At 41.7% G+C, this 25,816-nt stretch overlaps 1 protein-coding gene across 1 annotated transcript in view; it reads left to right on the forward strand.

Moving 5' to 3' along the window:
* Positions 1-25,816, forward strand: part of LOC110524404 (ephrin type-B receptor 1) — a 208,975-nt gene that overhangs the window by 152,655 nt on the left and 30,504 nt on the right. The window contains exons 7-11 of the mRNA XM_021604004.2: positions 1,984-2,146; positions 5,329-5,437; positions 5,595-5,659; positions 16,100-16,288; positions 16,897-17,144. Coding sequence (XP_021459679.2) covers positions 1,984-2,146; positions 5,329-5,437; positions 5,595-5,659; positions 16,100-16,288; positions 16,897-17,144 — 774 coding nt within the window. The remainder of the gene's footprint in view (positions 1-1,983; positions 2,147-5,328; positions 5,438-5,594; positions 5,660-16,099; positions 16,289-16,896; positions 17,145-25,816) is intronic.

Here is a 25,816-nt window from a genome sequence, read left to right on the forward strand (position 1 = left end):
GAGGGCCAGTATAACACGCTGTTTCCTGTCCTGCCACTCTCTTCCTAGTCCCCCCCCCCCCCATCGGGTATTTCTGTGTTTAATGCCAGTTACTCAGCTGCACTCTCCAGGGAATGTCTGGAGCCATGGGGTTGGTTTAGATTTGGGATCGGGTCTGGATTGCACCATTGGCCAATGAAAACTGATATAAAATCTCTATTCTAGCGAAGGTCTTTTTCTTCCTCCTGCTCTGTGCAGACAATGAAGAAGAGGTGGGCTCCCGATGGGACAGCACACTGATAATGTCAGCACTCCCTGTCACAATATCCTATTATGTAATGCTCTACTCGGTCCGAGTACAAACCCCATTCCGCATTTTCTGCATGTGTGAGGAGAATTCCATTTGCTAGCCTTTGCTGAGGTAGTGGATTTCATCTTGGCCTTCTTGCTGAGCATCAAAGCTGGTGTGATGATAAGCAGTGAGAATATTGGCGTGATGGCAAGGTGGAGTCTGCAATTGAAATTGAAATGGCAAGGGCCAACGAGGCATATTTCATCCGTCAGCTTTGACTGAAGTGCCACGGAACACTGCCAGGCTGAACATTGCCAGGCTGAACACTGCTAGGCTGTTGAGAGTTAAATTCACAGTCCCCCTCCGCAGCTCTGGGAGTCTCCACCCCTCACAAATCTTTAAGAAGGCCAGGCGGGGATAAGGCCAGAGGAGGATGGGTTGGGGCTTCAGAGGGATGGAATTGGGAGTGGTTGTAAAGGGCGGTTCACTGGGTATTTCTGGGGAAGAGAGATAAGTGGCCTTGGGCATTTAAGGAATTCCAGGCATTATACAAAGTCCCCATATCTAATTCTGCACAGGACCTTGTCATTTAGGCAGTGCATGTGCTGAGCGAGGAAGCAGCTATATTTCAGGGGTGAAGTTGCATCTAATTTCTGCTCAGTGTTTTTCTTCTGATAAAGGAAGGTCAGAGCCTCCATTAGCTGAGGAGTGTTACCTTCCTTCCTCTGTCTCTCTCTGTCTCTGTGGGTTGGCTGTTTTTGTGTGTCTGCTGTGTATGCACACACTTTTCCTTTTATAAATTACCACCATGGAGGATACTTACAGTTTGTATGGTCCAGATACTAAAAATGTGTCCAGTCTTTATACAAACCAGAAGACCTAACCTGCCACATACCAAGTCACACATTCTCACTAAACACTTACTAAACACATGCTGAACATGTACATACACTCACGTGTTCAGTAAAAACATCAGCATACAATCCACCTCTCAAACAATATATGTTCTCCCTGTATCCCTTCACTCTGGTCTGAGGCGAAACTGAACACGTCTCACGGTTTTTCCACCTCCTGCTCTTGTTTGCTCTCATCCCTCCACAGAGGAAAGAGTCTGGAAGGAGAGAGACAGAGAGGGATTAAAGCAAACAGAGAAAGAAAAGCAAATGCCATGAGCCCTCTAAGTACACACAATGCCAGTGAAAAGGTGTGTTGTGATGAGCCAACGATCTGAAAGGAGAGATGTGTTGATGATTGATGATGGATTCTAAAACCCGGATCAGCTACCAATATGCTGCACATGGTGAAATATCTAATATGGGGATGTTGTTTGGAACTCTTTTTTTCTCAACACCCCACTCATTGCTCGATGTCCCTATTTCTGATTTTATGTGGCCAAATTAAAAGAGTTCTAAAATTATATACTGTGTGTATGTGAAAAGCCTAATTCCCCTCTATGGCTGTATAAAGATTACAACAGTGGAGGCCAATGTGGATATCCACCATCCAGAATAATCTCATACACAAACATAAAGAGGAATAAGGGCCATTTTGTTATCTAAGCCCACAGGGCAGTATGTAGTGTGTATTAGGATTAGGGGTTGACTCGAGTTGTTACTCCACTGCCTAAAGGCTGCAGGCCCAGTGTGATGAACAGATGTAATATCCTCTAACTCTCTTTCTCCTATTTTTCAATCTCTCCGTTATTGTTACAGGACCACACTGAGTTGAATTCAACCATGGTGCGGAGCCAGACCAACACTGCCCGTGTGGAGGGCCTGAGGCCAAGCATCATGTATGTGGTACAGGTCCGTGCCAGGACGGTGGCAGGCTTCGGCAAATACAGCAGCAAACAGTGCTTCCAAACCCTGACAGATGGTATGCTCTGTGTGTGTGTGTGTGTGTGTGTGTGTGTGTGTGTGTGTGTCCACCATGCGGGTCTTTGTGTCTGTGGACTGGGTGTGGGAGTTTGGCTATAGTAATAACTTCAAACATTAACTATCATTACTGCAATACATTTGTATATTTCGACGCAGAGCAGGTGGTGATTTTTTTAAATTAAACAGATATTCCCTTGATATTAGGATTTATTTTTAATATACATATCCCATTGTCTGGATTAAAGTAGTTCCTACTAGAGCCATGTATCCGCAGTGCCTTCAGAAATTATTCACACCCCTTGAATTTTTCCACATATAGTTGTGTTATAAAGTGGGATTAAAATGGATTTAATTGTAATTTTTTTGGTCAACGGTCTACACAAAATACTTTAATGTCAAAGTGGAATAATATTTCATCATTTTTTTAAAAAGGTGTCAAGTTGGTTGTTGAGCTTTGCTAGACAGCCATTTTCAAGTCTTTTCAAGCAGATTTAAGTCAAAACTGTAACTACTGTAGGCCATTCAGGAACATTTAATGTCATCTTGGTAAGTAACTCCAGTGTAGATTTGAGTTTTAGCTTATTGTCCTGCTGAAATGTGAATTTGTCTCCCAGTGTCTGTTAGAAAGCAGACTGAACCAAGTTTACCTCTAGGATTTTGCCTGTGCTTAGATCTAAACCTTTTCTTTTTATTAAAAAAAAACTCACTAGTCCTTGCTGATGACAAGCATACCCATAACATGATGCAGCCACCACCATTCTTAAAAATATGAAAAGTGGTACTCAGTTATGTGTTGTGTTGGATTTGCTCCAAACATAATGCATTGTGTTCAGGACAAAAAGTTAATTTCTTTGCCACATATTATGCAGTTTTACTTATTGCAAACAGGATGCATGTTTTGGAATATATATTTTTTTTGTACAGGCCTTCTTTTCACTCTGTCATTTAGGTTAGTATTGTGGAGTAACTACAATGTTGTTGTTTTATCCTATCACAGCCATTAAACTCTGTAACTGGTTTAAAATCACTTTTGACCTCATGGTGAAATCCTGGAGCAGATTCCATCCTCTCTGTCAACTGAGTTAGGAAGGACTCCTGTATCTTTGTAGTGACTGGGTGTATTGATACACCATCCAAAGTTGAATAAATTCTCCATGCTCAAAGGGATATTCAATGTCTGCTTTTGTATAGTCGATGCAACTTATTAGCTGTCTTGTTAAGCACATTTTTACTCATGAAGTTATTTAGGCTTGCCATAACAAAGGGATTGACTACTTAGTGATTCAAGACAATTTAGCTTTTCATTTTGATTAATTTGTAAACATTTCTAAAAACATAATTCCACTTTGACATTATGGGGAATTTAGTGTAGATCAGTGCCAAAATCTAAATTGAATCCATTTTAAATTCAGGCTGTAACACAACGAAATGTGGAAAAGTCAAGGGGTGTGAATAAATTATGAAGGCACTGTAGAAAATAAATATATGGCTCTGACTAATTCCATTTGTTCGGGGAAATTGCACATTGGAGGTGTTAGCCATAGTGAGTCTGCAGGTGGCACAGCTGCATGGCGTAGTGGAGGAAAGCAGCCAACAGAGAGCCCCTGCAGTGTGGTGTAGCTCGTTAAGGGATCTCTAGCAGCAGCGCCTGCTGAAGACTTGGGGTTGCAGCAGCATCCATTCCCCCCCAAAACAGTTGAGTCATCAGTTTTAGAAAAGTTGTCTGGTCATGAGACTATAAAACTCTGAACCCAATAAAAAGTTGGAAAAATAAAGCTTTTATGCAAATGTTACACCAAAATAAGTCAAAAATATTTGTTATCACTAGGAGCTATTTTGAAAGCTTCCACAAAATGGTATAAGCAATTATAAACCATATGAAAACCACAGAATATGAAAAAGGGTGCTGTTCATTCAAAACACAATATGAATGGTTATATACAGTGGGGCAAAAAAGTATTTAGTCAGCCACCAATTGTGCAAGTTCTCCCACTTAAAAAGATGAGAGAGGCCTGTAATTTACATCATAGGTACACTTCAACTATGAGAGACAAAATTAGAAAAAAAAATCCAGAAAATCACATTGTAGGATTTTTAATGAATGTATTTGCAAAATATGGTGGAAAATAAGTATTTGGTCACCTACAAACAAGCAAGATTTCCTGCTCTCACAGGCCTGTAACAACTTCTTTAAGAGGCTCATCTGTCCTCCAGCTCTTTGGTCTTGGCCATAGTGGAGTTTGGAGTGTGACTGTTTGAGGTTGTGGACAGGTGTCGTTCATACTGATAACAAGTTCACACAGGTGCCATTAATACAGGTAACGAGGGGAGGACAGAGGAGCCTCTTAAAGAAGAAGTTACAGGTCTGTGAGAGCCAGAAATCTTGCTTGTTTGTAGGTGACCAAATACTTATTCTCCACCATGATTTGCAAATAAATTCATGAAAAATCCTACAGTGATTTTCTGGATTTTTTTTCTTCTCATTTTGTCTGTCATAGTTGAAGTGTACCTATGATGAAAATTACAGGCCTCTCTCATCTTTTTAAGTGGGAGAACTTGCACAATTGGTGGCTGACTAAATACTTTTTTGCCCCACTGTACATGATATAGATAAATACTGGAGAATGTGTGATTCACTTGGAAATGACAGAACAGCAACACATCCTTTTAATCCGATCTATACATATGAAGGTATGGTGTTTCTGTTTACTTTCTTAACTCTCCCTCTGACACGTGATAAAGCATTTGTGTTGAGATTAGCAGGCGTTCTTCTGACTCCTATTGAGTGTGTAAGGGGATTAGCTGTGTCAGGAAGCAATGTGTCACTCTGAGGGACTGTCTGTCTGCACAGATACTAGCCCACATGTCTATGTGTATCACAGTAGAGACACTTTTGACACTGTCCCAATACCATTTAACTGTTCCAATACTCATATTTCTCTTCTCTCCCATCCTTTCCTCTCTTCTCTCACCACTTTACTTTTCACACCTCTTCTCTGACCTCCTCTTTTACCTTCCCTTCAACTATCTCTATTTCTCTCCATTTCTCTCTCTGTCTCTCTCTCTCTCTCTCTCTCTCTCTCTCTCTCTCTGTCTCTCTCTCTCTCTCTCTCTCTCTCTCTCTCTCTCTCTCTGTCTCTCTCTCGCTCTTTCTCTCTCTCTCTCTCTCTGTTGTTGCAGATGAGTATAAATCGGAGCTGAGGGAGCAGCTGCCTTTGATTGCAGGCTCAGCGGCTGCAGGAGTGGTCTTCCTTGTATCATTGGTGGCCATCTCCATCGTCTGCAGCAGGTAACAACCACTTAGTCACATACCTGGTGTTACCGGGAATATGATCAACGGTTATGCCTCCCAGGAATTAAATGTTAATATTATAAATGTTTAATACAGTGCCTTAATATTGTCAAATATGGTTACATAACCATCTTTTGCTGATTCTTTGTTGCAGGAAGAGATCATACATGAAGGAGACTATATACAGTGACAAACTTCAGCACTACAGTACAGGCAGAGGTAAGCATAAAGCTCTCATCCCATCCCATCCCACACACACAATACACACCCCCACGGACCCTCCCACTCACACACTCTTCTACCAGTGACTCCACCAGTGACTCCACCACACAACATCTGACTCCCATCATCCCAGTTGGGCCCTTATATAACATCCTGGCTATTTTGATAGATTATCTATTTAAGACACAGCTCGTTACCTATCCTCCTTCATCCCTGCCTCCTTATTCCTCTCCGGTACATACAGTGAGGGAAAAAAGTATTTGATCCCCTGCACCCATGAGAAGGTGATAACAGTTGGTGCGATTATTCGCAAATGGAAGAAACACAAAAGAACTGCCCATCTCTCTCGGCCTGGGGCTCCATGCAAGATCTCACCTCATGGAGTTGCAATGATCATGAGAACGGTGAGGAATCAGCCCAGAACTACACGGGAGGATCTTGTCAATGATCTCAAGGCAGCTGGGACATAGTCACCAAGAAAACAATTGGTAACACGCTACACCGTGAAGGACTGAAATCCTGCAGTGCCTGCAAGGTCCCCCTGCTCAAGAAAGCACATATACATGCCAGTCTGAAGTTTGCCAATGAACATCTGAATGATTCAGAGGACAACTAGGTGAAAGTGTTGTGGTCAGATGAGACCAAAATGGAGCTCTTTGGCATCAACTCAACTCGCCGTGTTTGGAGGAGGAATGCTGCCTATGACCCCAAGAACATCATCCCCACCGTCAAACATGGAGGTGGAAACATTATGCTTTGGGGGTGTTTTTGTGCTAAGGGGACAGGACAACTTCACCGCATCAAAGGGACGATGGACGGGGCCATGTACCGTCAAATCTTGGGTGAGAACCTCCTTCCCTTATCCAGAGCATTGAAAATGGGTCGTGGATGGGTATTCCAGCATGACAATGACCCAAAACGCACGGCCAAGGCAACAAAGGAGTGGCTCAAGAAGAAGCACATTAAACTGTAGTGACGCCCAGCCCGTGAACGGGACCGTTATCATCATCTGACACTAATTAGCATAACGCAACGGACATAAATCTTCCTAGAAAATATTCCTATACATGAAAATCTCAAGTGAAATATATTGGAACACAGCGTAGCCTTTTGTTAATCACCCTGTCATCTCAGATTTTCAAAATATGCTTTACAGCCAACGCTAGACAAGCATTTGTGTAAGTTTATCATAGCCTAGCATAGCATTATGCCTTGCTAGCAGCAGGCAAACTTGTCACGGAAATCAGAAAAGCAATCAAATTAAATCGTTTACCTTTGATGAACTTCGGATGTTTTCACTCACGAGACTCCCAGGTAGACAGCCAAAGTTGATTTTTTCCCAAAATATTATTTTTGTAGGCGAAATAGCTCCGTTTGTTCTTCACGTTTGGCTGAGAAATCGCCCGGAAATTGCGGTCACCACAACGCCAAAAAATATTCCAAATTAGCAACCTAATATCGACAGAAACATGGCAAACGTTGTTTAGAATCCTTCCTCAAGGTGTTTTTCTAATATCTATTCGATAATATATCCGTCTGGACAATTCCTTTTTCTCTAGGACCGATTGGAGTAATGGCTACCTCTGCACTTTACGCGAGAATCTCTCTCGGAGCCACCATGTGACCACATACGCAATGTGCCCAATACGGCTATTCTTCAACAGAAATGCGTAAAACTACGTCACAATGCTGTAGACACCTTGGGGAATACGTAGAAAGCGTAAGCTCGTTGATGGTACATTCACAGCCATATAGGGAGTCATTGGAACGCAGCGCTTTCAAAACCTGGGGCACTTCCGGATTGGATTTTTCTCAGGCTTTCGCCTGCAACATCAGTTCTGTTATACTCACAGACAATATCTTTACAGTTTTGGAAACGTTAGTGTTTTCTATCCAAAGCTGTCAATTATATGCATATTCTAGCATCTTTTCCTGACAAAATATCCTGTTTAAAACGGGAACTTATTTTTTCCAAAAATGAAAATACTGCCCCCTAACACCAAGAGGTTAAGGTCCTGGAGTGCCTAGCCAGTCACCAGACCTTAATCCCATAGAAAATCTGTGGAGTGAGCTGAAGGTTCGAGTTGCCAAAGGTCAGCCTCAAAACCTTAATGACTTGGAGAAGATCTGCACAGAGGAGTGGGACAAAATCCCTCCTGAGATGTGTGCAAATCTGGTGGCCAACTACAAGAAACGTCTGACCTCTGTGATTGCCAACAAGCGTTTTGCCACCTTGGGGCAAGTCATGTTTTGCAGAGGGGTCAAATACTTATTTCTCTCATTAAAATGCAAATCAATTCATAACTTTTTTGACATGCGTTTTTCTGGATTTTTTTGTTGTTATTCTGACTCTCACTGTTCAAATAAACCTACCATTAAAATTATAGACTGATCATTTCTTTGTCAGTGGGCAAACGTACAAAACCAGCATGGGATCAAATACTTGTTTCCCTCACTTTAGATGCTATACAATGGTGTCGGATGAGTTGAGATATCCCAACACAGTGCTTTAGGATGAGATACACCTTGTAAATGTACTCATTATGAATTTGTATCATGCGCTCTCTCTCTTTCTTTCTCTCTTTCACTCTCTCTCTCTCTCTCTCTCTCGCACACACATGTATACACACACACACACACACACACACACACACACACACACACACACACACACACACACACACATCTCCTACATACAGTGGGTTCTGGACCAGGGCATGGTCAGGGAATAGCGTCTAATGTATGTACAAGTTTCAGTGTTTTACAGCTAAAATGATCAATATTGGATAACATGCTGCCAATCGAGTGCCTACAGGGCCCTGACCTTTCACAGATCAACCTGTTACAATGGATTCTGAATCCGGCCTAATTAAGGGTGGATTTCCCAAGAGTCTTGTTGCCCTGTTCAGTTACTCCTCTCTCTCTCTCTCTCTCTCTCTCTGTCTCTGTCTCTGTCTCTGTCTCTCTGTCTCTCTGTCTCTGTCTCTCTCTGTCTCTCTCTCAGGATTAACAGTCATTCTGTTTGATGGACACTCAGATCAGAGAGAAAGAGAATGTTTACATTTAGTATCTATTATTTCTCTCTGAAATCCATAAAAAGATGGTGCCACAGCACAGGTGAAGATAAAATATATAAACTGTTTGCTGTTTAAACAAGACATAAAATGATATGTTGCTGATCATAAATTGAATAGATTCTGCACATGTGGTGTGAAAAGATTTGGACGCTGTGCAGATATACCCTTATAATAGTACAGTCAGTGCAGGTTGCCAAGAAACCCATTATGGGATGGTGAGCTGTTTCTCTTCCCCCGGCGCCTGAGTAAATCCTCTCATTTGAGTGTGTTTGGATTCACTTAATTGTCTATTAAATCTGAGTATCCTATTGGTTCAAAGCAATTAGGACTATGTCAGAATGAGCCGATCCTGTTCCATTGAGAACCAAGCCTTGATCCCCACAAGAGCCACAGAATAGATATTCTCAAGTCAACACGTCTGATTGTCCTTTACTTTCAATAGTTCCATTATTCTTCCATTTTTGTAGTGTAGAATATATGTAGAAAGAGGCAGATATCAGAAAAATCTATAGTTAACCTTGATCTTAAACTGGAAACTTTGGCTGGGTTTTCATAATTAAGTTTACTTCATTTTTTTTCTCAATCATAAAAGTGAAATGCACACACACATTTAGGGATTGCTTTGCAGGTGCATAGGAAATGTTAAATAACAGTTTGAAGAAACATAGAAGCTATGACGAAGGCTGTGAGGCCAAAATGTTGGCACAAAATACTGATACTGTGCAAGTGCAGTGTGTGGGATCTAATTTATTTTTCTCTGAATCTTAAAATAGGATGTCTACTGCAGGAGGTGATATTTCCTGGAATTTTTCATCTTAGTGTGTGTTATGATGCTTTTCCCTCTCTTACGTTGCAATGTTTGCTAGGACTTTGTGAGTCACTCTGATCATCTTATATGTCCCTGGGATCAAAAACATTGTTTGGTCTGCTCGTCTTCTGCTTGGTTACCAGGGACTTTGTCCAACTTGCTTGGAGGTAAAATAAACCAATCTAATAATTTGGTCAGCAAAATAGCAAGGGGATGTCTGAGGACAGTTTTGATTACAGAAAAACGTATCATCACAGTTCAAATGGAGGCACCAGTGTGTAAGCACCAACATTCAAGCTAAATCTATTTGTGATTTTGATGCACTGTTAGGCTTGATTTTCCTTTGGCAAATCAGATCACGCCTCCATTTTGCTCCTCCCCTCCTATAGCCAGAAACTTAAATAGGAAGTACCTGTGGTAAGGACTGTTCAATGTTGGTCTGACCAATGAGAATCTTCAAGATTATTTTGATTGCGAGTACTGGGAATTGTTCCGGGCTGCCTCTGAGAATGGTATTGACGTATACACTGACTCAGTGACTGAGTTCATCAGGAAGTGCATAAAGGATGTTTTCCCACTCTGATGATTAGAACTTATACAAACCAAAAACCCTGGATAAATGGTTGCATTTGCGCAAAACTGAAAGCATGAACAACCGCATTTAACCATGGCAAGGTGACTGGAAACATGGACGTGTATGAACAGACCAGCTATGCCCTCCATAAGGCAATCAAAGAGGCAAAACAACAGTACAGGAACGAAGTGGAGTCGCAATTCAACGGCTGAGATATGAGATGTACAGTGGGGCAAAAAAGTATTTAGTCAGCCACCAATTGTGCAAGTTCTCCCACTTAAAAAGATGAGTAAGGCCTGTAATTTTCATCATAGGTACACTTCAACTATGACAGACAAAATGGGAAAAAAATCCAGAAAATCACATTGTAGGATTTTTAATGAATTTATTTGCAAAATATGGTGGAAAATAAGTATTTGGTCAATAACAAAAGTTTATCGCAATACTTATATACCCTTTGTTGTTAATGACAAAGGCCAAAGTCCGTGCTGCCCAGCAACAGCCCCAAAACGTCACTGCTTTAGAGGAGATCTGCTTGGAGGAATGGGCCAAAATACAAGCAACAGTGTGTGAAAACCTTGTGAAGACTTACAGAAAACGTTTGACCTCTGTCATTAACAACAAAGGGTCTATAAGTATTGCGATAAACTTTTGTTTTTTTGTCTGTCATAGTTAAAGTGTACCTATGATGTAAATTACAGGCCTCTCTCATCTTTTTAAGTGGGAGAACTTGCACAATTGGTGGCTGACTAAATACTTTTTTGCCCCACTGTATGTGGCAGGGACTCCAGACAATCAGCGATTATAAATCGGTGCCACACCGATGCCTCACTCCCTGACAAGCTAAACACCTTCTTTGCCTACTTCGGGGAAAGCATAGAGCCGCCTTCATGGGACTTACTGCATGTACCACTTTTCAAGGAACCATAGTGGCTTTATAATTGTAGAAATGCAAAGAAATACTCTATGTAAAAGTAAAGATACTGTAATACAAAATGACTCAAGTAAAAGTGAAAGTAGTCCAGTAAAATACTACTTCAGTAAAAGTCAGATTATCAGATTTTAAATGTACTTAAATACAGTGGTGGAAAAAGTACTACATTTTCATACTTGAGTAAAAGTTAAAAGTTAAAGTAAATACTATACATCAAATTCCTTATATTTAGCAAACCAGGCGGCACAATTGTCAGGCCTTGTCAAAGAGGTTGGGCTTTAGGAGGGACTGAAAGGCAGTGATGGCCTCTGAGTCATGGATGGCTGGAGGGAGATTCAGAGCCTAGGAGCAACCGTGGAGAAGGCCCTGTCGCTGAAGCTCTGGAGCTTCGACCTGGGGATAATAAGGTGGAATGGAGTGTGCGTATTGGTTGGTAGGGGAGAAAGAGGTCTGAGAGGTAAGTGGGGGGCAAGGTGGTGAAGGCTTTGTAGTTTAGAAGGAGGATCTTGTAATCAATGCGTTGGGAGACAGTGGAGTTCACGGAGGACAGGGGTGATGTGCTGCCAGGTCTTAGTGTGGATGAGGAGTCGAATTGCAGAATTGTAACCATCCATTTGGAGATTATGGTGGGAGCTTGAGTTGATGCAGGAGAGAAGTGAGTTGCAGTAGTCAAGATGGAAGGAGATTAACTTGTTATGGCTGCAGTGTCATCAACAACCGCTGAATAGCATAGCTCCTAAACATTCAATAAATATTACTAAAAATAGTTATATTCATGAAATCACAAGTGCAATATAGGAAAACACAGCTTAGCCTTTTGTTAATCCACCTGTTGTGTCAGATTTTGAAATGATGCTTTACAGCGAAAGCAATCCAAGCATTTGTGTACGTTTATCGATCGCACGACAAAACATTAAGTACACTTACCATCAGGTAGCTTGGTCACGAAAATCAGAAAAGCAATCAAATTAATCGTTTACCTTCGATGATCTTCACATGTTTTCACTCACGAGACTCCCAGTTACACAACAAATGTTCCTTTTGATCCATAAAGATCCAAAATACCTCCATTTTTTTGGCGCGTTATGTTCAGAAATCCACAGGAAAGAGCGGTCACAACAACGCAGACGAAAATTCCAAATAGTTTCCATAATGTCCACAAGAAACATGTCAAACGTTTTTTATAATCAATCCTCAGGTTGTTTTTAAAATATATAATTGATAATATATCAACTGCAAATGTCTTTCACAGTAGGAGAGGGAAAAGCAATACCTATCCAAACTCTGTTGCGCGAGCAAAACTCATGTGACCACTTGATACGATGTTATTGTTCTGGCTCATTTGTCAAAATAAAAGCCTGAAACCATGTCTGAAGACTGTTGACACCTTAAGGAAGCGATAGGAAAAGGAATCTCGTTCATATCCCTTTAAATCCAGCAAAGGGAAGCTATGGAACATGGAGTTTTCAAAATAGAAGCCACTTCCTATTTTGATTTTCCTCAGGGTTTCGCCTCTAAATCAGTTCTGTTATACTCACAGACAATATTTTGACAGTTTTTGGAAACTTTAGAGTGTTTTCTATCCAATACTAATAATAATATGCATCTATTAGCAACTGAGACTGAGGAGCTGGCCGTTTACAATGGGCAACTTTTCATCCAAGCTACTCAATACTGCCCCTGCAGCCATAAAATGTTAATGCATGTATGAGGGTTTTAGCGGATTCAGACCAACGCATCACCAGGGGCACACTGCCTGCCCTCAAGGACATCTACAGCATCCAGTTTCACAGGAAGTCCGAAGAAGATCTTCAAGGACCTCAGCAGTCTGAGCCACGGCCTGTTCATCTAGAAGGCGGAGACAATACAGGTCCATCAAAGCTGGGCAGAGAGACTGAAAAAACTACTTTCATCTCCAGGCCATCAGACTGTTAAATAGTCACCGCTGGCCGGCCTCCGCCCAGTACCCTGTCCTGAACTTAGTCACTGTCACTAGCCGGCTACCGTCTGGCATTCTACCCTGCGCCTTAGAGACTGCTGGCCTATGTACATAATCATTGAACACTGGTCACTAATTATGTTTACATACTGTTTTACATGCTTCATATATACAGTGTATTCGGAAAGTGTTCAGACCCCTTCACTTTTTCCACATTTCGATACGTTACAGCCTTATTTTAAAATTAATTAAATAAAAAAAAATCCTCATCAATCTACACATAATACACCATAATGACAAAGCAAAAACAGGTTTTTTTATTTTTTTGCAAATGTATTACAAATAAAAAAACAGAAATACCTATATAAGTATTCAGACCCTTTGCTATGAGACTCGGAATTGAGCTCAGGTGCATCCTGTTTCGATTCATCATCCTTGATTGGAGTCCATCTGTGCTAAATTAAATTGATTGGACATGATTTGGAAAGACACACACCTGTCTATATGAGGTCCCTCAATTAACAGTGCATGTCAGAGTGAAAATCAAGCCATGAGGTTGAAGGAAATGTCCATAGAGCTTCGAGACAGGATTTTTTTGTGGAGTCACAGATCTGGGGAAGGGTACCAAAACATTTCTGCAGCATTGAAGGTCCCCAAGAACACAGTGGCCTCCATCATTCTTAAATGAAAGAAGTTTGGAACCACCAAGACTCTTGCTAGAGCTGGCCGCCCAGCCAGACTGAGCATTCGGGGGAGAAGGGCCTTGGTCAGGGAGGTGACCAAGAACCCAATGGTCACTCTGACAGAGCTCCAGAGTTCCTCTGTGGAGTTGAGAGAACCTTCCAGAAGGACAATCATCTCTGTAGCACTCCACAAATCAGGCCTTTATTGTAGAGTGGCCAGACGTAAGCCACTCCTCCTAAAAGGCACATAACAGCCCGTTTGGAGTTTTCCAAAAGTAACCTAAAGGATTCTCAGACCATCAGAAACAAGATTCTCTGGTCTTATGAAACCAAGATTGAACCCTCTGTCAAACATCACATCTGGAGGAAACCTGGCGCTATCCCTACGGTGAAACATGGTGGTGGCAGCATCATGTTGTGGATATGTTTTTCAGCGGCAGGGACTGGGAGACTAGTCAGGATTGAGGGAAAGATGAACGGAACAAAGTACAGAGAGATCCTTGATGAAAACCTGCTCCAGAGCGCTCAGGACCTCACACTGGGGCGAAGGTTCACCTTCCAACACGACAATGACCCTAAGCACACAGCCAAGGCAACCCAGGAGTGGCTTCGGGACAAGTGTCTGAATGTCCTTAAGTGGCTCAAACAGAGCCCAGACTTGAACCCGATTGAACATCTCTGGAGAGACCTGAAAATAGCTGTGCATCGATACTCCCCATCCAACCTGACAGAGCTTGAGAGGATCTGCAGAAAAGATTGGGAGAAACTCCCCAAATACAGGTCTTCCAAGCTTGTAGCGTGATACCCAAGAAGACACAATTGAGAGCATCCTGTCCGGCTGTATCACAGCCTGGTACGGCAACTGCACCCCCCGCAACCACAGGGCTCTCCAGAGGGTGGTGCGGTCTGCCCAACACATCACCGGGGGCAAACTACCTTCCCCCCAGGACACCTACGCACCCGATGTCACAGGAAGGCCAAAAATATCATCAAGGAATACAACCACCCGAGCCACTGCCTGTTCACCCCGTTATCATCCAGAAGGCGAGGTCAGTACAGGTGCATCAAAGCTGGGACTAAACGACTGAAAACAGCTTCTATCTCAAGGCCACCAGACAGTTAAATAGTAATCACTATCACTATCTGTCTATATACATAGACTTGAAATTACTGGCCACTTATATAAATGGAACACTAGTCACTTTAATGATGTTTTCATATCTTGCTTTACTCATCTCTTATATACTGTATTCTATGCTATTCAACTGTATCTTGGTCTATGCTGCTCTGACATTGCTCGTCCACATATATTCTAAATTCCATTCCTTTGTTAAATATTACTGCACTGTTGGTGCTAGAAACACAAGCATTTTGCTACACCCGCAGTAACATCTGCTATACATGCGTATGTGACCAATAACATTTTATTTTACTTGACATGAGTCTGTAATCGCTGCCAAAGGTGCTTCAACAAAGTACTGAGTAAAGGGTCTGACTACTTATGTAAATGTGATATTTAAGTTTTTATTTTTAATACATTTGCAAACATTTCTTAAAACCTGTTTTTGTTTCATCATTATGGGGTATTGTGTGTAGATTGATGAGGATCTTTAAAAAAAAATCCATTTTAGAATAAGGCTGTAACAAAATGTTGGAAATAGTCAAAGGGTCTGAATACTTTCCGAATGCACTGTATATACTGTATTCTAGTCAAGGCTCATCCTATATAATTACTGTGGAATGCTTTCAACACCTTGTAGAGTCCATGCCCCAACGAATTGAGGTTGTTCTGAGGGCAACGGGGGAGGTTGTGTGTATTGTTTTGTATTTTTAGGTATTACTGCACTGTTGGAGCTAGAAACATAAGCATTTCACTGCACCTGCATAACATCTGCAAAATATGTGTACCCAACCAATAACGTTTGATTTTATCGGTTCCAGGACAACAGTCAGGATCGACTCTTCAGTCTAAAAAAACACATTTATGTCCACTCACACACATACACACTTGCCAAATCACACACATATTTTTGTAAGGTCTCTGTGTTCTGTATTTCTCATTTGGTCATTGCTCCGGATGACAGGAGCACTCAGATTCCAAGCTACTATTGTCAGTGACTCACCCGTATCATCTGTACAGAGGGTAATGTGATATTGTGTCATTTTTATCAGTTTATGCTCAGTTCCTGAAGGTGGGAGAGAGGAGCCAAGGAAATTGCCTTCCACAGCAATTACGGGAAATAGTTTACATCTCTGTGCGTGTGAGAGCAAGAGAGAGAGTCTGGAAAGAAAAACATGGAGATGACACGCACACACATACTGTACATACATATAGTCACACACGGACAAACACTGATGATATATTTGTTTGAGCTTCCCCGTGCTCATCCTAACCTCTCATCCTCCTCGGCCTTTGTTCCAGAACTCTCTCTGAGACCGGACATGTCCAACTGCCCTTCCCCCATGGGATGCCCCACCCACTTCTCTGGCTCACCAGGGATTAAGATCTACATCGATCCCTTCACCTACGAGGACCCCAACGAGGCCGTCCGAGAGTTTGCCAAGGAGATCGACGTGTCTTGTGTGAAGATCGAGGAGGTCATTGGTGCAGGTGACATGGTGGAAATGGAGTACCTCTGCGGCATCCATGAATCTATATAATTTTCTCCTCCACTTTCTCTTTACCTGTACAGTATCCAGGTGTTAGCACATCTATTCATTTTTAAAAAAAAAACTTTTTCCATCTAATTTGTTTTGCTTTTAGATAGAGAACCATATCCACTTCACAGAGCTCCTCTCTTGACAGAGAGCAAATTTAGCCGCTATCTCAGTAACCGGACCACCTCCATTCATCTATAATTCATGCTGATTTTATCTGTTGGGGACATTTATTTTTTACTTGACTTGACATATTCATGCATTCAGCAAAAGAACGGTCCTCTCACTGGCTGATGTTTGACATCTGCGGACTTGTCAGCACAGCACTTGTCTTATGACCCTGAAGCTGGGCTCTATTATCTCTGCGTCTGTCACACATACAGTGTTCTATCTTTATGGGGACTTTTGATTGTACATGTGCTATATGTATTAGAATAGGAAGTTAAAATATATGGCATCAGCTTGCATACATGTAGCTGGCTTCGTAATAAGGTATAAGGTAATAAGGTAATAAGATAATAATAAGGTAATCAATCAGTAATCCCATGTCTTTCCCTCCAGGCGAGTTTGGGGAGGTGTATAAGGGTCGTCTGAAGCCGGCTGGGAAGAGGGAGCTGTACGTGGCCATTAAGACCCTGAAGGCGGGCTACGTGGAGAAGCAGAGGCGGGACTTCCTGTCTGAGGCCAGCATCATGGGCCAGTTTGACCACCCCAACATCATCCGACTGGAGGGCGTGGTCACTAAGAGCCGGCCAGTCATGATCATCACAGAGTTTATGGAGAACGGGGCCCTGGACTCCTTCCTGAGGGTGAGAAAGGGAACACTGCTTTGTTATTATGTTTTAACCTCCTCTGTTCAGAACACCACCCCGGGCACAGCTTTCACTTAATAGGGCCACTGTGTGGTTTCATACAGTGCCTTCAGAAAGTATTCACAGCCATTGACTTTTTCCACATTTTGTTGTGTTACAAAGTGGGATTAAAATGGATTTAATTGTTATTTTTTTGTCAACAATACACACAAAATTATCTGTAATTGTAACGGCTTTCGTCGTCGGATGAGGAAGAGTAGTTGGACCAAAGCGCAGCGTGGTAAGTGTTCATGTTTGTTTATTGAACTGAACACTAATACAAAATAACCAGAGAATAAATGAAACGGAAACAGTCCCGTAAGGTGCAAACACGAAACAGAAAATAACTACCCACAAAACCCATGTGGGAAAAAGCAACCTAAGTATGGTTCCCAATCAGAGACAACGATAGACAGCTGTCCCTGATTGAGAACCATACCCGGCCAAAACAAAACAATACAAAACATAGAATAAGGACATAGAATGCCCACCCAAATCAAACCCTGACCAAACCAAAATAGAGACATAAAAAGCTCTCTATGGTCAGGGCGTGACAGTAATGTCAAAGTGGAAGAAAATTATTATAAATTGTTTCAATTGATGGAAAATAAAACACTAATATATCTTGATTAGATAAGTATTCAACCCCCTGAGTCAATAAATGTTATAATCACGTTTGGCAGCAATTACAGCTGTAAGTCTTTCTGGGTAAATCTCTGTACAATATATGCCCATTATTCTTAAAAAATGTGTCAAGCTCTATCAAGTTGGTTGTTGGTCATTGCTAGAGAGCCATTTTCATGTCTTGCCATTGATTTTCAAGCAGATTTTAAGTCAAAACTGTAACTAATCCACTCAGGAACATTCCATTGTGTCTTGGTAAATACCTTGTGTATATCAGGCCTTGTGTTTTAGGTTATTGTCTTGCTGAAAGGTGAATTTGTCTCAGAGTGTCTGTCAGACTGAACCAGGTTTTACTCTAGGATTTTGCCTGTGCTTAGCTCTATTCCGTTTCTTTTTATCCTAAAAACTCCCTAGTTCTTGCTGATGACAAACATACCCCTAACATGCAGCCACCACAATTCTTGATAGTTTGAGTGAGTGGTACTCAGTGATGTGTTAGATTTTCCCCAAATATACTTATATTTGTAAGAAAGATTCACAGCTGACAAACAGTGGGGAGAACAAGTATTTGATACACTGCCGATTTTGCAGGTTTTCCTACTTACAAAGCTTGCAGAGGTCTGTAATTTTTATCATACTTCAACTGTGAGAGACGGAATCTAAAAAAAGTAATTAATTAGCATTTTATTGCATGACATAAGTATTTGATACATCAGAAAAGCAGAACTTAATATTTGGGACAGAAACCTTTGTTTGCAATTACAGAGATCATACGCTTCCTGTAGTTCTTGACCAGGTTTTCACACACTGCAGCAGGGATTTTGGCCCACTCCTCCATACAGACCTTCTCCAGATCCTTCAGGTTTCAGGGCTGTCGCTGGGCAATACGGACTTTTAGCTCCCTCCAAAGATTTTCTATTGGGTTCAGGTCTGGAGACTGGCTAGGCCACTCCTGGACCTTGAGATGCTTCTTACGGAGCCACTCCTTTGTTGCCCTGGCTGTGTGTTTCGGGTCGTTGTCATGCTGGAAGACCCAGCCACGACCCATCTTCAATGCTCTTACTGAGGGATGGAGGTTGTTGGCCAAGATCTCGCGACACATGGCCCCATCCATCCTCCCCTCAATACGGTGCAGTCGTCCTGTCCCCTTTGCAGAAAAGCATCCCCAAAGAATGATGTTTCCACCTCCATGTTTCACGGTTGGGATGGTGTTCTTGGGGTTGTAGTCATCCTTCTTCTTCCTCCAAACATGGCAAGTGGAGTTTAGACCAAAAAGCTCTATTTTTGTCTCATCAGACCACATGACCTTCTACCATTCCTCCTCTGGATCATCCAGATGGTCATTGGCAAACTTCAGACGGGCCTGGACATGCGCTGGCTTGAGCAGTGGGACCATGCGTGCGCTGCAGGATTTTAATCCATGATGGCGTAGTGTGTTACTAATGGTTTTCTTTGAGACTGTGGTCCCATCTCTCTTCAGGTCATTGACCAGGTCCTGCCGTGTAGTTCTGGGCTGATCCCTCACCTTCCTCGTGATCATTGATGCCCCACGAGGTGAGATCTTGCATGGAGCCCCAGACCGAGGGTGATTGACCATCATCTTGAACTTCTTCCATTTTCTAATAATTGCGCCAACAGCTGTTGCCGTCTCACCAAGCTGCTTGCCAATTGTCCTGTAGCCCATCCCAGCCCCTTGCAGGTCTACAATTTATCCCTGATGTCCTTACACAGCTCTCTGGTCTTGGCCATTGTGGAGAGGTTGGAGCCTGTTTGATTGAGTGTGTGGACAGGTGCAGTTAATACAGGTAATGAGTGGAGAACAGGAGGGCTTCTTGAAGAAAAACTAACAGGTCTGTGAGAGCCGGAATTCTTACTGGTTGGTAGGTGATCAAATACTTATGTCATGCAATAAAATGCAAATTAATTACTTAAAAATCATACAATGTGATTTTCTGGATTTTAGATTCTGTCTCTCACAGTTGAAGTGTACCTATGATAAAAATGACTGACCTCTACATGCTTTGTAAGTAGGAAAACCTGCAAAATCATCAGTGTAACAAATACTTGTTCTCCCCACTGTACTTATAAGCATATCACTTATAAGTATTTAAAAAAAAGGCACTTTATATGAATCATATTGATCGATCAGCTGAAGCTTTTATAGTTAATTTGACAGTCTTACACAAACAGTGAAGTATGATTGTTGAGAATAGTTGGGACAAGGATTATGACAATAGAGATTTAAAGCTATCTGGAGGATAAAGGTTTTTCAATATAGCAGGGAATTGAGATCTGATAAACAACCTTGGCATGAATTGGAAAAAGAATCTAAAGCTTGTGTGTGTAAGCATGATTTCTATTTATCAATAACATTTGATTTATCCTAATGTAATTCATGAGATTAACGTAAATGCAATTGTTCCACCCAGAGCTCTGAGGCAATGTAGCTAATATATTCACAGTGCCCTGATTCAAAGTGCCAGCCTGGCACAGTTTAGTGCTTCTTCTAACTCCTTGGAAACAGAGAACATGGAACCCAATCAATACGTGGCCTAGTTTTCTAATCCCCTCAACCTGTTTCCTCCTCTCTTTGATCCTGGGCTCGTTTGAAGCGGGGCTTTGAACACCCCTTTGATGTCCGCTCCCTCACCAGGCCCCTCTTCCGAGCCACCGCACTTGACTCCCGCAGCCATCGATTTCTGGGTTGTTTTTCTTCTGGCATGCCCATGTTGCTGGCGAAGGGAGCCACAGTTGAATGAGCACCCCGCTCTGAGTGTTGGAGGTGCCCACTGAGGCCACACCGGAGGGTCAGACTTGCAGTGACTCATGGGAGGGGGTTATCCACCTTGGTAGGGGCCACTAATAAACAGCCAAGATGAGAATAAGGAGGCAGAGTGAGAAATATTAAAGACATGGAGCCACTGGGGCTTAACATATATGTTTTATTTATTGTCACATACACCGGATAGGTGCAGTGGAATGTGTAGTTTTACAGGGACAGCAATAGTTTTACGCCTGGCCGGTGTTATGGGCTGGCCTTAGGGTGCCTGGTCCGCCCTACCATAGCTCCTTGCCCATGCAAATAAATATTTAAATATTTATAATTTATTTGCCCGAGACAGGCGTCGACAGAAAGACGCATCAATCTCAGATAAAGCATTTGCACGAGTTAAACAGCGCCCCTCTGTCACGGTATGTATAGCCTATGTATCTGATGCTGTCTGGCCAAAAATAGTATGGTATGTCATACTCTTTTTGGCCAGACCGCATCAGATTCATTGGCTACATATAGTAAGACAGGGGTGCTGTTTTGCTTTGCTTTCTCCGGTAAGATATTTTCAGCCACTTGTTCAGATGCTCGAGGTATTTTGGATGAATGTAACCTACTTTTTGAAGTGATGAAAACATCATGACTGGTTGTGCTCATGCCACAGTACCACTAGAACCGCTAAAGCAGTCATTTGGACTGCTCATGAATTACATTTTATTACTCTGGAATGTTTAAAGTCATAAGTCTATATAACATTCTGTCATTGTTAGAATCTTAATATCACAAACAGAACTGGAGATATGTAATTTTTGAATTGTTTTCTGTGGTTCCCCCTCCTCCGACTGTAGGGCCTGATCCCCTCCTTCTCTTGGTATTGTGCCCAGTTGGTAATCACCCCTAAGGTGCCGTGCCCAATTGACAAGCACTCCGATAATTGCCTCGAAACTGAACCTAAACTATATCTAAACTAATTTCACACGTCTAACAACAGGTGAAATACAGTATTATGTAATCCCCAATTGTGAATGAAGAACAAGGTGGGCCATTCTATTGTATTTATCTAATTATGATCTCTAAATGGTATGTACCCTATATACTTAGGGCGGCAGGTAGCCTAGTGGTTAGAGCGTTGGGCCAGTAACCGAATGGTTGCTAGATCGAATCCCTGAGCTGACAAGGTAAAAAACTGTCCTTCTGTCCCTGAATCCAAGCAGTCTTATCAGTCTACTCTGGCCTACTCTACTCTCGCCTCTGGCGTCATTTACAATGGCACGAAGACCAAGACAAATGAATGCACATTCTGCATCAGCATTGCTACAAAATCTGAATGAAAACGACTCAGATAGTGGGGAAGAAATGAATAATCTCTGATGATTGTTCTTCTGATTCTGAGCTTCAGCCAGAACCTACAGGGCAAAGCACAAAAAAAGCCAGAACGGTCTGCGCGTTGAGCAGTTGCCCATGCCACCATCAAATGAAATGGTGAAACAGGAGAGAGGAAGGGATGGCACCATTTGGATAGAACATAAACATTACAATGCTACGGGATGATTATCAGCACAAAATGTCACCACTGAGAGAGGGGACCCAACATCTCAAGCTAAAAAATACATCAGCAATGCTTTTGTTGTTTATGTGACATGGACATGCTGATGCCATTGTGTTAAGATGCACACCTTTTAAGCACGAGCTGACAATATATATATTTATTTTACTGTTGTCACACTTGGCACTTATACAGTGCCTTGCGAAAGTATTCGGCCCCCTTGAACTTTGCGACCTTTTGCCACATTTCAGGCTTCAAACATAAAGATATAAAACTGTATTTTTTTGTGAAGAATCAACAACAAGTGGGACACAATCATGAAGTGGAACAACATTTATTGGATATTTCAAACTTTTTTAACAAATCAAAAACTGAAAAATTGGGCGTGCAAAATTATTCAGCCCCTTTACTTTCAGTGCAGCAAACTCTCTCCAGAAGTTCAGTGAGGATCTCTGAATGATCCAATGTTGACCTAAATGACTAATGATGATAAATACAATCCACCTGTGTGTAATCAAGTCTCCGTATAAATGCACCTGCACTGTGATAGTCTCAGAGGTCCGTTAAAAGCGCAGAGAGCATCATGAAGAACAAGGAACACACCAGGCAGGTCCGAGATACTGTTGTGAAGAAGTTTAAAGCTGGATTTGGATACAAAAAGATTTCCCAAGCTTTAAACATCCCAAGGAGCACTGTGCAAGCGATAATATTGAAATGGAAGGAGTATCAGACCACTGCAAATCTACCAAGACCTGGCCGTCCCTCTAAACTTTCAGCTCATACAAGGAGAAGACTGATCAGAGATGCAGCCAAGAGGCCCATGATCACTCTGGATGAACTGCAGAGATCTACAGCTGAGGTGGGAGACTCTGTCCATAGGACAACAATCAGTCGTATATTGCACAAATCTGGCCTTTATGGAAGAGTGGCAAGAAGAAAGCCATTTCTTAAAGATATCCATAAAAAGTGTCGTTTAAAGTTTGCCACAAGCCACCTGGGAGACACACCAAACATGTGGAAGAAGGTGCTCTGGTCAGATGAAACCAAAATTGAACTTTTTGGCAACAATGCAAAACGTTATGTTTGGCGTAAAAGCAACACAGCTCATCACACTGAACACACCATCCCCACTGTCAAACATGGTGGTGGCAGCATCATGGTTTGGGCCTGCTTTTCTTCAGCAGGGACAGGGAAGATGGTTAAAATTGATGGGAAGATGGATGTAGCCAAATACAGGACCATTCTGGAAGAAAACCTGATGGAGTCTGCAAAAGACCTGAGACTGGGACGGAGATTTGTCTTCCAACAAGACAATGATCCAAAACATAAAGCAAAATCTACAATGGAATGGTTCAAAAATAAACATATCCAGGTGTTAGAATGGCCAAGTCAAAGTCCAGACCTGAATCCAATCGAGAATCTGTGGAAAGAACTGAAAACTGCTGTTCACAAATGCTCTCCATCCAACCTCACTGAGCTCGAGCTGTTTTGCAAGGAGGAATGTGAAAAAATGTCAGTCTCTCGATGTGCAAAACTGATAGAGATATACCCCAAGCGACTTACAGCTGTAATCGCAGCAAAAGGTGGCGCTACAAAGTATTAACTTAAGGGGGCTGAATAATTTTGCACGCCCAATTTTTCAGTTTTTGATTTGTTAAAAAAGTTAGAAATATCCAATAAATGTCGTTCCACTTCATGATTGTGTCCCACTTGTTGTTGATTCTTCACAAAAAAATACAGTTTTATATCTTTATGTTTGAAGCCTGAAATGTGGCAAAAGGTCGCAAAGTTCAAGGGGGCCAAATACTTTCGCAAGGCACTGTAATTACACGTCTTGCTGTCTGTGCGTATTGGTGGTTGGGGTATTTTTTTTATTACCACATTCGAAAACATGTTTTCTGTTGCATAGTTGTGACAAAGGCACTCCACAAATAAAATTGATTGAAAACCTAAATATTATTTATATATTTTTTTTACATTAAAAAAACTTCAGACTTCAACTGTATATGTGTATATATACAGTTGAAGTCGGAAGTTTACATACACTTAGGTTGGAGTCATTAAAACTTGTTTTTCAACTACTCCACAAACTATAGTTTTTAACAAACTATACTTTTGTAAAGTCGGTTAGGAAATCTACATTGTGCATGACAAGTCATTTTTCCAACATTTGTTTACAGGCAGATTATTTCACTTGGGCCAGTAACTGTATCACAATTCCAGTGTGTCAGAAGTTTACATACGCTATGTTGACTGTGCCTTTAAACAGCCTGGAAAATTCCAGAAAATGATGTCATGGCTTTAGAAGCTTCTGATAGGCTAATTTACATCATTTGAGTCAATTGGAGGTGTACCTGTGGAAGTATCTTTATCCACAGTATAATGAGTTCTATATCGACATAACCTGAAATGCTAATGAGCAAGGAAGAAGCCACTGCTCCAAAACTGCCATAAAAAAGCCAGACTATGGTTTGCAACTGCAGATGGGGACAAAGATCTTACTTTTTGGAGAAATGTCCTCTGCTCTGATGAAACAAAAATATAACTGTTTAGCCATAATGACCATCGTTATGTTTGGAGGAAAAAGGGGGAGGCTTGGAAGCTGAAGAACACCATCCTAACTGTGAATCACGGGGGTGGCAGCGTCATTTTGTGGGGGTGCTTTGCTGCAGGAGGGACTGGTGCACTTCACAAAATAGATGGCTTCATGAGGAAGGAACATTATGTGGATAAATTGAAGCAACATCTCAAGACATCAGTCAGGAAGTTTAAGCTTGGTTGCAAATGGGTCTTCCTATGTGGACAATGACCCCAAGCACACTTCCGAAGTTGTGGCAAAATGGCTTAAGGACAACAAAAAAACGTCAAGATATTGGAGTGGCCATCACAAAGCCCTGACCTCAACCCTATCCTAATTTGTGGGCAGAACTGAAAAAGTATATGCAAGCAAGGAGGCCTACCAACTTGATTCAGTTACACCAGCTTTGTCAGGATGAATGGGCCAAAATTCACCCAATTTATTGTGGGAAGCTTGTGGAAGGCTACCCGAAACATTTGACCCAAGTTAAACAATTTCAAAGCAATGCTACCAAATACTAATTGAGTGTATGTAAACTTCTGACCCCCTGGGCATGTGACGAAAGGAATAAAAACTGAAATAAATTATTATTTCTACTATTATTCTGACATTTCACATTCTTAAGTATAGTGGTGATCCTAACTGACCGAAGACAGGGAATTCTTACTAGGATTAAATGTCAGGAATTGTGAAAAACTGAGTTGAAATATATCCGACTACCGACTTCAACTCTGTGTCTGTGTCTGTGTCTGTGTGTGTGTGTGTGTGTGTGTGTGTGTGTGTGTGTGTGTGTGCGTGCGTGTGTGTGTGTGTGTGTATACAGTACCTTGCAAAAGTATTCACCCCCTTGGCATTTTTCCTATTTTGTTGCATTACAACCTGTCATTTAAATGTATTTTTATTTCATGTAATGGACATACACAAAATAGTCCAAATTGGTGAGGTGAAATGAAAAAAAAAACGTGTTAAATATAAAACTGAAAAGTGGTGCGTGCATATGTATTCACCCCCTTTGCTATGAAGCCCCTAAATAAGATCTGGTGCAACCAATTACCTTCAGAAGTCACATAATTAGTTTGCACACAGGTGGACTTTATTTAAGTGTCACATGA

This window comes from Oncorhynchus mykiss, chromosome 5, assembly GCF_013265735.2.
Source record: "Oncorhynchus mykiss isolate Arlee chromosome 5, USDA_OmykA_1.1, whole genome shotgun sequence".
NCBI classification, from domain to species: domain Eukaryota; kingdom Metazoa; phylum Chordata; class Actinopteri; order Salmoniformes; family Salmonidae; genus Oncorhynchus; species Oncorhynchus mykiss.